The sequence below is a fragment of the Elephantulus edwardii genome, unplaced genomic scaffold (genome assembly GCF_000299155.1).
Source record: "Elephantulus edwardii isolate Elephantulus edwardi_28Jun2011 unplaced genomic scaffold, EleEdw1.0 scaffold00133, whole genome shotgun sequence".
NCBI classification, from domain to species: domain Eukaryota; kingdom Metazoa; phylum Chordata; class Mammalia; order Macroscelidea; family Macroscelididae; genus Elephantulus; species Elephantulus edwardii.
Genome location: NW_006399883.1, coordinates 5,049,507 through 5,062,346, shown reverse-complemented (window position 1 = coordinate 5,062,346; position 12,840 = coordinate 5,049,507). Strand labels below are relative to the sequence as shown.

The following is a 12,840-nucleotide window of genomic DNA, read 5'->3' as shown; positions in this document are numbered from 1 at the left end:
GGAAATGCAAATTAAACCAAAAGAAATATCCTTACTGGAAGAGCTCAATAAAAACATAATAGCAATAACAAGTGGCACAGTAAATGTCAAATATATACTGCTATGGGACATAAAATTGTTTAGCCACTCTGAAGTGTATGGAAAGTTCATTACAAAGCTAAACATGAAAGTTGCATGTTCAAATAGATACATTTACCCAGAGAAATAAAAATACAGTTCTTTGCAAAAACTTACACATAATTATTAATAAACACGTTGTTCATTTTACCCCAAAACTGGAAACAACCCTCATATCCATTATCAGATGCATGGCTCAACACACTGCATCTACACCACAGAATAGGACTCAAAATAAAAAGGACAACAATGATATGCAACAGTGATATGCAACAACCTAGATTCTCAGTAGAATTGTGCTGAGTAGGGATGGGGGGATGATGCTAACAGACCAGGGTTACATGCTGGATGATTCAATTTATGCTGCATTCTCAAAATGACACATCACACAGAGAACGTAGTAGTTGTGCCAGGAGTTAGAAATGGTACTGGAGGGGAGCTCTGGTGGCCTAGTGGCAAGAAGCTGCACTGCAATCCCAGAGGAGCACAGTTCGAATCCACCAGATGCTATGCCGGGAAAGGAGGGACAATCTCCTCCTGTACCAGTCAGATCTGATTTGACGGTACACGCACAAGCACAAATAATAAAAATTTAAAAATTTTAAAAAACCAACTTGCATTATGCAAGTAACAAAACTTTAAAAAATAAAAGAAATGGTACTGGAAAGTGAGTAGGTGAGAGTTTGAGGGGCAGCAGGAAGTAGATCTTTGTGACAACTGCACAGATCCACCCAAGTATTAGGTGACACCGAGTTAAGCACGCACATCATATAGTGTCCTACTTTTGATATTATTTGGTATTATACTACTTTTGGTATTATAAGACATAACCATTGAGAGAAGAAGACTTGAATGTACTATCTTCACAACATTTTCTAAATTTATAATATTTTTCAAATAAAAAGTTGTGAAAATGAAAATGAAAAGACTACAGCAGGCTAAATTAAGCAACCTAAAAGGAGCTGGTCTGGCTGGAATGTGATGGACAAGAGAGAAGTGGGTGGGCCAGGTCACAGCAGGGCTCAGGGAAACCAAGGCCTCTGATGGAATCTCAATTGTACAGGGTACTTGGTTCAGGCAAGAGAAAGCTAGGACCACCCCCATACAACCCCCCACCCCCACCCTCACACACACACACACACACCCGCACATGAGCCTGGTAACTCTGACAGAGTGAGAGTGAACTGGAGAGGCAGAGACAGGACTAGGTTTCTGATGTCCTGAGGAGGACGTGCAGGAAGGGAGGATCTGAAATCCAGGATGAGTGTGGAGCAGAGGTCCTGCGGTCAGGATGGTGGAATAGAATGGAACGCACCTGGAACATGGAGGCGGAAGGAGACCTTCTGGCCCCCGGCCTCACAGCTGTACTCCCCGGCGTCTGCCTTGCCCGCCTGCTGCACCACCAGCCGCCGCGCTTGGCCAGTGGCCTCCACACGCACCCTCGAGCTCGAGCTCAGCTTCTTGCCGTCCTTGTACCACATCACCTCCGTCTGGGCCTGGGCCACCTCACAGCTCAGTGTGGCGCTGGTACCCATTTCTGCCCGAACCTCACTCTGTGTGGGCTGTTCCTTGGCAAACACCACCGGGGGCTCTGGGAACAGAGAGACTTGGCATAAGAGCCATTATCTAAGTTGGGAAGAAAGCACTTAGCAAAGGCCCAGAAGGGAGCCAAAAGATGTGGAAGCTACTCCAGTCCCCACCTCTAGCTTTTGACCTGGAGGCATCCCGGGCCCTGCCTTGCCACCCAAACACACACTGCTCTAATCCACCTTGAGAGGGAGATGAGCAGTCTCTGCCTGTGCAATTTACCACCTTTGAAAACCCCCTGGAGTGTCAGTTATGGGTCAGTTCCAACATTTACCACGGTGTATTCACACCTCCTAAGGCTGATGGCATGAGTGTCACTCCTGTTGGGATGCACTGTGACATGGCTCCTGTGCACACAGGGCTTTAGGGGAGGACTGGGGCTCAGATGACCACAGCCTTCAGTCTAATCAGTTAACACCAGAAGTTCCTTCAAAATGCAGTTACAGGAACATTCCCACCAGCAGAGCAGGGAAGTTCCTGGATTTCCAAAGCCAAGTCAACTCTTAGGATATCAGTGTTCTCATCCAGCTGCAGGGCATATGGTTCTATCTTCCCCTCTTTCACGTGCACTGTCCTGATGGCTGATCTAGGGGAGCTGCTCTCCCAAGTTTGTTAGCCATTTCTTCTTGCTCTCCTGTCACTGTCAAAGTCTTTCTCCCGTTTTTCAATGTCACTGTCTGTCTCATATTTGGTATTTTAGAGATCTATATCTTTAAATGCTGTAAGTATTTTTCCCAGCAAACAAAGTTGTTACCACTTCCAGAAGACTCACCTGTGACGCCCAGATGGAAGGAGATCTTCTGGCCCCCGGCCTCACAGCTATACTCCCCGGCGTCCGCCTTGCTCGCCTGCTGCACCACCAGCTGCCGCCGACAGCCTGTGGCCTCCATGCGCACCTTCGAGCTCGAGCTCAGCTTCTTCCCATCTTTGTACCACGTCACCTCTGTCTGGGCCTGGGCCACCTCGCAGCTCAGCGTGGCGCTGGCCCCCACCTCTGCCTGCACCTCACTCCGTGCTGCCTGGCCCTTGGCAAACACCACTGTGGGTTCTGGGGACAGGAAAGACATCTGGTCAGAAATTCAAAGCTGGTGCCACTCTGTTCCACAGACACCAAAATTCCAGAGTTCAATAAAGTTCCCCTTGAATCCAGTGATATCATTTGTCCTGTGGGCTGCCAGGCTTGTGTTCACAAACCCAAGGGAAATTAGGAGGGTGTGTACTGGCCATCAGTAGCTATTGTCAAGCAGTTTTGCAAATTGGTTTTGTCCACTTACAGTGCCACAGAGTTGCATGTACATAGTTTAAGGATGTCCTGACTGGAGCAATTCCTAACACTCAAGGAAGGTGGCAGAGTTATTGGCTTATTTTTTTTCTCACATGACAGCCAACAAATGGGACAGAGTTTTCTTGCTTACAACAGCAAAACCTGTGAGAGTTGGAATTCCACGGGATTGCCTTGTTTACTGGGTCTTGAAAGTTTTCTACCTTTGACAAAGCACAGCCTTAGCACCTTTTTATCATTCATTTGAATGGGAAATGTTTAGATTTTCTTCTCTGATAGACTGCCACCTTACACACATTCCAAGTTGGCAGGACTTATTATACTTTATGCCTACTTTGTGGCAATACTATATCCTCCATAAACTTTATTTTTTTTTTATCAAGCTATGCTTTACAAGTAGGAATTGTCACTCTACAGTTTCATGAACTTTATGTATAGGTATCCCCAAATAATCATCATATACATCAAATAAAAACTAGTTCTGGCTTCTTAGTCACCATTTACCTAGAAAGACAACCAACATGTTGACTACATCACTATACACCACTTTGCCTGTAATGAATTTCATATCAATGGAACTGCACATTATATGCTTTCTGTGTCTGCTTTATAAAATTTAATATAATGACCATAATATCTCTCGATGTTGTTGGATGTAGCCAAAGCTTGCTGTCTATTGCTGTATAAGATGCAACTGTACGAATACATCACATTCCTTTTCCCTTTTCTGTTGAGGGTCATTTGGGTCACTTCTAAATTGGGGAGGCTATGAACCGTTCTAGGAGCCCTAGTGCTGCAGATGACACTAAGTCATTAGACTGCTAAGTGAAAAGTTAGTGGTCCAAACCCACCAGCTACTTCAGTCTGCTCTTGTCAAGATTTACAGTCAGTACAACCACTCTGGAAGGCAGTTTGGCACCTCCTCAAAAGGCTGAACATAGAAATTCCATATGACCCAGCTATTCCATTGCTTTGAATCCACCTCAAGAAAATAAGACCTGAGGCTCAGACAGAAACTTGTACACCAATATTAATAGCAGCATTATTCACCATCACAAGAACATGGAAACAGCCCAGATGTCCACCCACAAACAAATGGATTGAGAAGTTGTGGTACATTCATACAATGGAATTCTACACAGCATGCAGGAGCAATCACATTGTTTACTACCTAACTTGGGAGGGACTGGAGAGCTTTATGCACAGTGAACTAACTCAGTTCCAATAAGGACAAATACTGTATAAAACCATTATTGTAGGATGAGTATGAAGATCTAAGGGGGGGGAGGGGGGAAATAAAGGGGTGAGGATGGGGGGAGGGTGTTAATCATGTTGTTGTTGTTGTTATGTGCCGTCGAGTCGCCTGCGACTCATAGCGACCTAGCATTACCTAATTTAATGGGTGGGTGGGATGAAGGAGATGGGAAGGATCTTTTGTGGAAAACAATGTATTCAAACTTTATAAATAAATCAGTCATATTAAAAAATTTAAAATGAAAATAGATAAAAAATATTTACAACCACACAAATCCAAAGGGGCAATTCTACTCTGGTCTATAAGGTCATTATAACTTGAAATCCACTTAATGGCAAATAGTTATGAAAAATTTTGTGCAAGTCTTTGGTTCATATATGTAATTGTTAGGAAATTAACGAGTGTGTATTGTAAGTAGATATTATCAAGCAGTTTTGTAAATTGGTTTTGTCCACTTACAGTCCCACCAAGAGTGTGGGAGAGTTTCAGTTGCTCTGTCTCCTTATTAGCACTTGATACTACAAAACTGAGTCACTGAGGACCCAAGTCCCCATGAAAAACAAAAAGGGAGAACTGAGTTCCATACTCTGCTTATTTCCTGTCAAGATGTGTGATGAGTTTTAAAGACACACAGGTCTAGGAGATAAGAAGCCAGGAGAAAACTTATGAAAGCAAAGAACAGCTTTAGCATTTATCAATGATTAAAAACAAATATTAGACTTAAAAGTTAGCTAGGGGAGGGGGAGAGGGCCCTGACACACTCCCTCAAGCTTCTAGCTGGACTTCTTGGAGGACTTTTACCCAGAATCAAGAAAGAACCAGATGACCCTAAGCATAATTGCAAAGCATCCTGAGGTCAGCTGAGGTCCCTGAGTGGAAGAACATACTTAGTCCTTGGTCTGCTTAGCCAAGCATTCTCTCTCAGGAGTAACATTGCATCACCCATCTTCAAGAATTTTCACAAATAACGTCTGAAAAGCATCATGTCAACCAAGCATCTTACAGACATGCCAAAGACAGGAGCAAATATTAGAGGGTAGAGAAAGACCATATCTTTTGAGTTGGATAATAGAGATATCAGTCCACACAATAGTAACAATTAATCTTTTAGTATAAGAAGTAAAGATGTCAATATGGAAAAGATTCATTTCACCAGGAAACTGAATTCCATTTTAAAAACCAGTACATTTTAAATTATAGAGCATGAAAATGCAATTATTGAAATTAAACACATCACAATAAACAGCTGGATTGGTAGCAAATTAAAGTCAATATAACAGAAGATTAGGATATTAGAGATAGTTTTTTAAAAGCTATTCAGATTAAAGCAGAGAAAAAGAAAGGATTAAAAGATTAAAAGATAGACATAGATAAACACATGCCAGACCTGTCCACACACATGCCAGACCTGTGCAAATTAACAGGAAGATCTGATATAGGTCTAATGAGGAGATGGAGTACCGGAGAAAGGAAAGGAAATGAGGCAAAAACAGAACAGATAAGAATTTTCTATGTCCAATGAAAGACAATAACCCACAAGCAGGGCAAAGCCACTGCGGTTCAGCATTAAATTGCTAAAGTCCTGAAATCAAAGATAAAATGTAAAAATATGTAGGTGAATAAAGATATGTGACCCAAATGAATCACAGTAAGTTTGACAGCTGATATTAGAAAGAAATGTGCATTATTCTAGAATTAAGAGGAAGAATTTGATACCTTGGAAAAAATAGACTTCAGCACTTTCTAAAGACATTTTAAGGAACTAAAAGAAATAGAGAAAGTTCGCCTGCTAAAAGAAATCCTTTTCTTCAGACAGAGTTCTTTAAGCAGAAGGAAAATTATTCCAGAGTACCGGACTTAAATTCTGTCTTTGTAATTTTCTAACTGTGCAGCCTTTGGAAAATTATAAAACTTTCTTGTAGGTGAATAAATTGTCTTGTGCCTTATCTTAAAACAGAAATAACTACAACTTTCTTAAGAGTTGTAAAATGTATGCAAAAAATAGGACAAGAAGTTATCTATCTATCTATGCTGAGGCCATATAGTGCCTGGTAGCTACCACTGATATGTTTTACTGGGGTCACAGTAGATGGTCCTAGATAAAGCAGGAGAAAGGTATGGAGCAGAATGTAAATTCTTAAAGAAGAGAGGAAACCAAAGCCAGACAAACTAGAACAGCAGAGAGCAGAGGACTCTCAGAGCCTGGCTCCTGAGACATTCTGTAAACCTAAAATTAGTCTATTGTCTATTGTCTATGAGTGCCTTTTAGTGAAATAGCAAAGTGACACACAAAAATTAAGGATTTTACCCATAAGATCTGTACTCCACTTAGAAGTCATCTGCGACCAAAACGTCCACAATTACTTAAAAAGCACATATGAGAAGATAAGAGGGTAGAAAAGAGTACTGAAGAACAAACAACACAAAGATGACACAATGCAAAAAGTGTCAGACAGTAGTAACCTAATTTGTGTAAATTTTCACAAAACGTCAATAAAGTCTTTGCTCTTAGCAAATACCTTTAAACGACTGTGATAGTGAGGCCTTTGTGAGAAACCAAGCCATGAGGCAGCATGTTCATCCCTTAACCCCGGTACCTAATGCCACTGCTAAGCATGGAACCCACCTGTGACGTCCAGACGGAAGGAGACCTTCTGGCCCCCGGCCTCACAGCTGTACTCCCCGGCGTCCACCTTGCCCACCTGCTGCACCACCAGCCGCCGCACTCGGCCAGTGGCCTCCATGCGCACCTTCGAGCTCGAGCTCAGCTTCTTTCCATCTTTGTACCATGTCACCTCTGTCTGGGCCTGGGCCACCTCACAGCTCAGTGTGGCACTAGCCCCCGCCTCAGTTTGCACCTCATTTTGTGCTGGCTGTTCCTTGACAAACACCACTGCAGGCTCTGGGGACAGAGAGGGACATGTGGTCAAAAACACAAGCCTAGAACTGATGCTTTTCACAAACATCAAAGCACTAAATTTCCTCTTAAGCTCAGTATTATGTGTCCCACGTGCTATTAGGCTTGAACTCACATACAAGAACCCATGTCATAGAGTTTCAAGCATAACATTTGAAGATATCCTGACTTGAGCACTATCTAGACTGGTGGGAGGTGGTAGAGGGTGTTACAGTCCTTGTAACTAATAATTTATTGCCTTTTCCATGTGACATTAAGTGCTGGGAGAGCAAAGAAGGGCTATCTTATTCACTATTTTCACTTTCAGATACTACTGTTGTTGTTGTGTGGCTTGCCGTTGAGTCGAGCATGACTCATAGAGACCCAATAAACAAAAAACCTGAAGCCTTTCTGTAACTATCATCGTTTCTCTATGTTCATAAAGTTTCCAGAGGCATGTAGTATAGGAAGCAGCTGCCATTCCTGCTTTCAAACCTCTCTTAAACTGGGTGCCCCACCAAACACTGTCCACCATGGATAACTGTTATGGCATTTCACACCACAATGGCACAAGGTTCAGCATCAGGGCTACCCCAGGTTATCTCAGTACAGCATATTGAAAGAAGAGTGCTGGACCACTTAGAAGAATGCTCCTACAAAATAACAACTGACTTTTAAATCCAAAGGCCCTCCCCGAGGTCTTACTATGTACTCCAAAATGTTAGTCCTTTTATAAAGAAATAGTGTAGATGGAATAAAATTCAGTAACTATATAGTTCAATGATGTTTACATACATATTCCCCATATAACCACTATACAAAGCAAACACAATTTTCAGGCACCCATCACTCCTAACACCCTAAATGGTGGCTAATTCTCATCTCTAGCCCCATAAGCTACCTTTGCCTTTGCCTGCTTCTTTAATTTCACATGAATGGAAGAACATTATGAGTATGTTAAGTACTGTTTATGTTTGTTCTGTTTACTCAACATAATGCCATAAAATTCATCTATGCTGTTGGATTTAACAGGATTTTCTTGGGGGATTTTCCCTACTGCTGGGTAATAGGGTATTTATGAACACATTATAAGCTATTCTTTTTCCTCATAAGGGTCATTTGGGTGATTTCTAATTTGAAAATACTATGAAGAGATGTGCTAGCAGCATTTTTTTATATCTCAGTGGTAGGCATATGAAACTACTGGGACATAGTGTATATCAATGTAGGACCATATTTGCATCTACCAGGTATTGCTAAATTTGTTTCCAAAGTGATTGTAACACCTTACATCTTACATATGCACCAGCTGTGTATGAGACTTCAAGTTGCTCCAAAGCCACACCATTTATGTGCTCAACCTCAAATTGTCAAACTTAGATGAATATATGTATAATCTGAGGTTTCAAGTTCCATTCACTTTCAATTTTTTCATTCATTCAATCATTCAGTACTAACGTCAATGAAGAAAGGTCTCCTGTGTGCCAAGCACTTGGAATTTTTAGCAGTTCTTTGTCAGTGCACTGTTCCAACCACTTTTTAAATAATCTACAGCAAGATTTTACTTGCCTGTGATATTCATAATATTGTTTAATATTTCTGTGTTCCATTGGATTTTTTTTAATAGGCACAAATATAGATCTCATAGAGTCAGCTGGGCAGGTAGCTGTCTTCCGAATTTGTTGACATAGACAAATAAGCTTGTCCAGGTCTAGATTTGTTCACTGAGACACCTCAATTAATATGCCATCAATTCCTGGAGTGGTGGTACTGATTCTTGGAATTGTTCCAAGTCAACCAATTCTTTTTGGTACGATGACTGTGTGCCTTCCTTCCATCTCTTTTGACGTTTCCTGCATCATTCAATATTTTGCCCATAGAATCTTACAGTGATACCACTCACAGTGTTGATCATTTTTTTCTCATTCTTTCAATTTGAAAAATGCTGAGCATGTTCTTTTATTTTGGTTTTCACAGGTCCTTTGTTTATTTCATTATGATGCTTTGTTTTGTCTTCTTGAGATATATTTTTATATCTTCTGTTCAGTTCTCTTAGTCCATCATCTCTTCTTTTCTCTTTTGATTCTTTTCAATAAAGTTTCAAAAACTCTTCTGACATTCATTTTTGACATTTCTTACTTTCCTGTCCTTTTAATGATCTTTTGCTTTCTTCAAATATGATGCCCTTGATGTCATTCTACACTGGTCTAATTTTTGGGTTTTAGTGTTCAAAGCATCAAATCTATTCTTGATACGGTCTTTAAAGGTGGGATATATCCAAGATCATATAGGTCATATTTTCATTGTCCTGTGCTTGTTTTCATTTCCTTCAGCTTCAACTTGAACTCGAAAGTGAGCAATCATTGGTCTGTTCTACAGTGGGCCCTGGTCTTGTTCTAACTGATGACACTGAACTTCTCCACTGCGTCTATTTGATTTCTGTATATTCCATTGGGTGAGGTTCATCATGTGTATTGTCATCATTTGCTTTTTGGAAAAGGTATTTGTAATGTATATATCATTAATTGTACAAAATTCTACTATGAATAATCTGGGCTCATTTCTATCATCAATCCTTTTTTCTCCACCCCAATTTTTGGATTCCAAACATCAACAGTTATCAGTGCATCTTGATTGAAAGTTTGATCAATTTCACACTGCATAAATTGACAGAAACCCCCAATTTTTTCACTCTTGGCTTTTATGGTTGGGCATAAATTTGAATCATTCTTATATTAACTTGTCTTCCTTGTATATACATGAATATTATCCTACCACTGACAGCACTGTACATCAGGATAGATTTTTAAATGCTCTGTTTTACAATGAATATGACACTATTTCTCTTCAATATGTTATTCTCAAGATAGAAGTTCATGTGGTCATCTGATTTAAAAAGGTCAGTGCCATTCCATTTCAAGACATTCATGCCTAGGATATCCATCCTCCTATTCCATTTCCATTTCTGTCTGCATTTTATTCCACTTCATTTTTTACAACTTTCACTTTTCTTAGATCCATACTTTGTATAGCCCATGTTCTAATTATTAAGGAATACCCACATTTATTTCTCCTCATGAGTCAAATCACATGAGTAAATGAAGGCCTCCCACTGACTGCACACTGTTCTGAACCAATATGATTAAAGTAGGCTTTACTTTGAGGAGGCATTTCTTCCCTAGTAAATTCCCTAGGCATTTACTGCCTTCAACCTTGAGGCAATCATTGTCCAGCACTGCATCAAACAATGTTTCACTGGTACTCATAGGGTTTTCAAGGGTTCATTTTTTCACAAGTGAGTTACCAGCCCTGCTTCCTAGTCCATCACATTCTTCTTCATAAAGTACAGCCTCTCAAATGATCTGTTCTATATATAGACTGAAATGGAATGGAGAAGGGATACATCCCTGATGCACTCCTTTCTTGATTTTGAACCACGCAGTGGTCCCTTGCTCTGTTCAGATGACAGCTTCCTGGTCTGAGTATAGGTTTTGCAGGAACACAATGAAGTGCTCTGGGGCTCACATTCTTCTCAGTGTCAGCCACAATTTGTTGTGAGTCACAGAGTCAAATGTCTTTGCATAGTTGATAAAACACAAATAGACATCCTTCTGGTACTCTCTGCTTTCAGCCAAGAGCCATATGACGTCAGTAATGAAATCCCTAGTGTCACGGCCTCTTTTAAACTCAGCTTGTATTTCTGGGAGTTCTCTGTTGATGTATTGTTCTAAAACTACCATGTTGTTGTTGTTGTTGTTGTTGTGTACCACAGAGTCAGAACTAATTCATAACTGACCCTTCAGCAGGATTTCAGAGACTATAAATCGCACAAAAGGTGACTGCCCATCTTTCTTCTGTGGAGTAACTGGTGGATTTGAACCAAATACATTTCTGGTGGCCTACTGCTAAGAAACTGTGCTGCAATTTCAAAGGTATGCAGTTCAAATCTGGTCAGCTCAGTTCAGAGGGTTGCTCATTATGAGCCACATTCGACAGCATCTAACAATAACAACCACAAGCTACTGGAGCTATTCCACTCTAGGCAAATGCCCAAAAGAGGAGAAAGCAGAAATTTAAACACATTCTTGTAAAGTAATGGGCACTGCAACACAATAATCGTAACCAAAAAGTACAAACAACTGAAATGTCTTTCAACAGATGAATGGATAAACAAAATGGGTTACATATATCCTACATGCATACATGCTATTTCACCAGTAAGAGAAATGAAGCCTTAATACCTTTTACAGTATGGATGGAGCTTGGAGAAAGCACACTCAGTGGAAAAAGTCAATCAGAAAAGGATAATGACTGGATGCCCTTATATGCATAAAAAGACAAAAAAAGGTAAAAGTATAAAGACCAGGCGAGCTCTGGTGGCCTAGTGGAAGGAAATTGCACTGCAATTCCAGAGGTGCGCGGTTCAAATCCACCAGATGCTCTGCTGAAGAAGGAGGAAAAATCGCCTCCTGTACCAGTCAGATCCAATTTGAAGGTACACACATAAAAACAGATAGACAGATGATAGATAGATAGATAGATAGATATAGATGATCGATATAGAGGATAGATGATAGATAGATAGATAGATAGATAGATAGATAGATAGATAGATAGATAGATAGATATAGAGGACAGATGATAGATAGATAGATAGATAGATAGATAGATAGATAGATAGATAGATAGATAGATAGATAAAAAATTCTTTTAAAAAATGTATAAAGACCAAAGCTTCATAATGATTGTCAGAGGCAAGAAGGAAAAAGAAAGGGTGTTAATCTTTATAGGAAAAACTATACTGATTGTACAAGTATAAAAATGTTGAATTGGCAAAAGTTCCAAGATTGATACATTCAGAACAATGAATGAAAGAAGGAATTGATGATAAAGCTGTTTATGTACAACAAAATGCCGTATGGGATTTATTTTCTTGGTCTGACATTTTAGGGTCATGGTTGAATGGGGCATACCAGATGGCTTAATAATATGTTTAATGCTTCTGTTCTACTTCCCAGTTTATCATGCAGTGTGTGCGATCTTAAAGGGTGATCAATGGCTTTACAGTTGGTGTCTGTTGACCTGTACCAAAAAGGGAGAGGAGTGAAGAACATGAGGAACGCATGGAATGTCTGGGAAATCACCTTCATGAACAACTGTCTCCTGTGCCATGACACCCGAAGAACTAGATGATAGGCTACCATCTAGGAACATTTGGGCCAAAGATCCCACAGAGTAGTCCTGAGGAAAAGGCAGTCTTGCCTTTCTGAAATGCAGAACAAAACTTCAAATTCTTATGGATTCTCTGGAGTAATGAAGAACCAACAAACCCTAATGACTACCCTGATATTATCTTTAAACCTTAAACCAAAAATATTCTCTGAAGTCTTCATAAAATGGAATTGTTTAGCTGAACCATACTTTGGGTACATGGCAAGGAGACATTGGTCCTTGGAGAAGGACATCCAGCTTGGAAGGACAGTACAGGAGATGGAGATCCTGGATAAGATGGATTGATACAGTGACTGGGGCAGTGGGGGTTGGTGTGTCAGAATCAATGAGACGGGCTCAGGACAGGGCAGGCTTCAGAGATGCTGTACATAGATAGGGTAACTAGGGGTCACAGGTGACTTGATAGCACATGACAACAACTACCAATAAAAAGGGTACACATTAATTTTTTTTTAAAAGAGGAATAAAAGT

The 12,840-nt window shown here is 40.4% G+C and overlaps 1 protein-coding gene across 1 annotated transcript in view; it reads right to left on the bottom strand.

Annotated features, from left to right (window-relative positions):
- OBSCN (obscurin, cytoskeletal calmodulin and titin-interacting RhoGEF) overlaps positions 1-12,840 on the bottom strand; it is a 212,129-nt gene that overhangs the window by 165,815 nt on the left and 33,474 nt on the right. Inside the window, 3 exon segments of the mRNA XM_006894039.1 lie at positions 1,433-1,708; positions 2,477-2,752; positions 6,868-7,143. Coding sequence (XP_006894101.1) covers positions 1,433-1,708; positions 2,477-2,752; positions 6,868-7,143 — 828 coding nt within the window.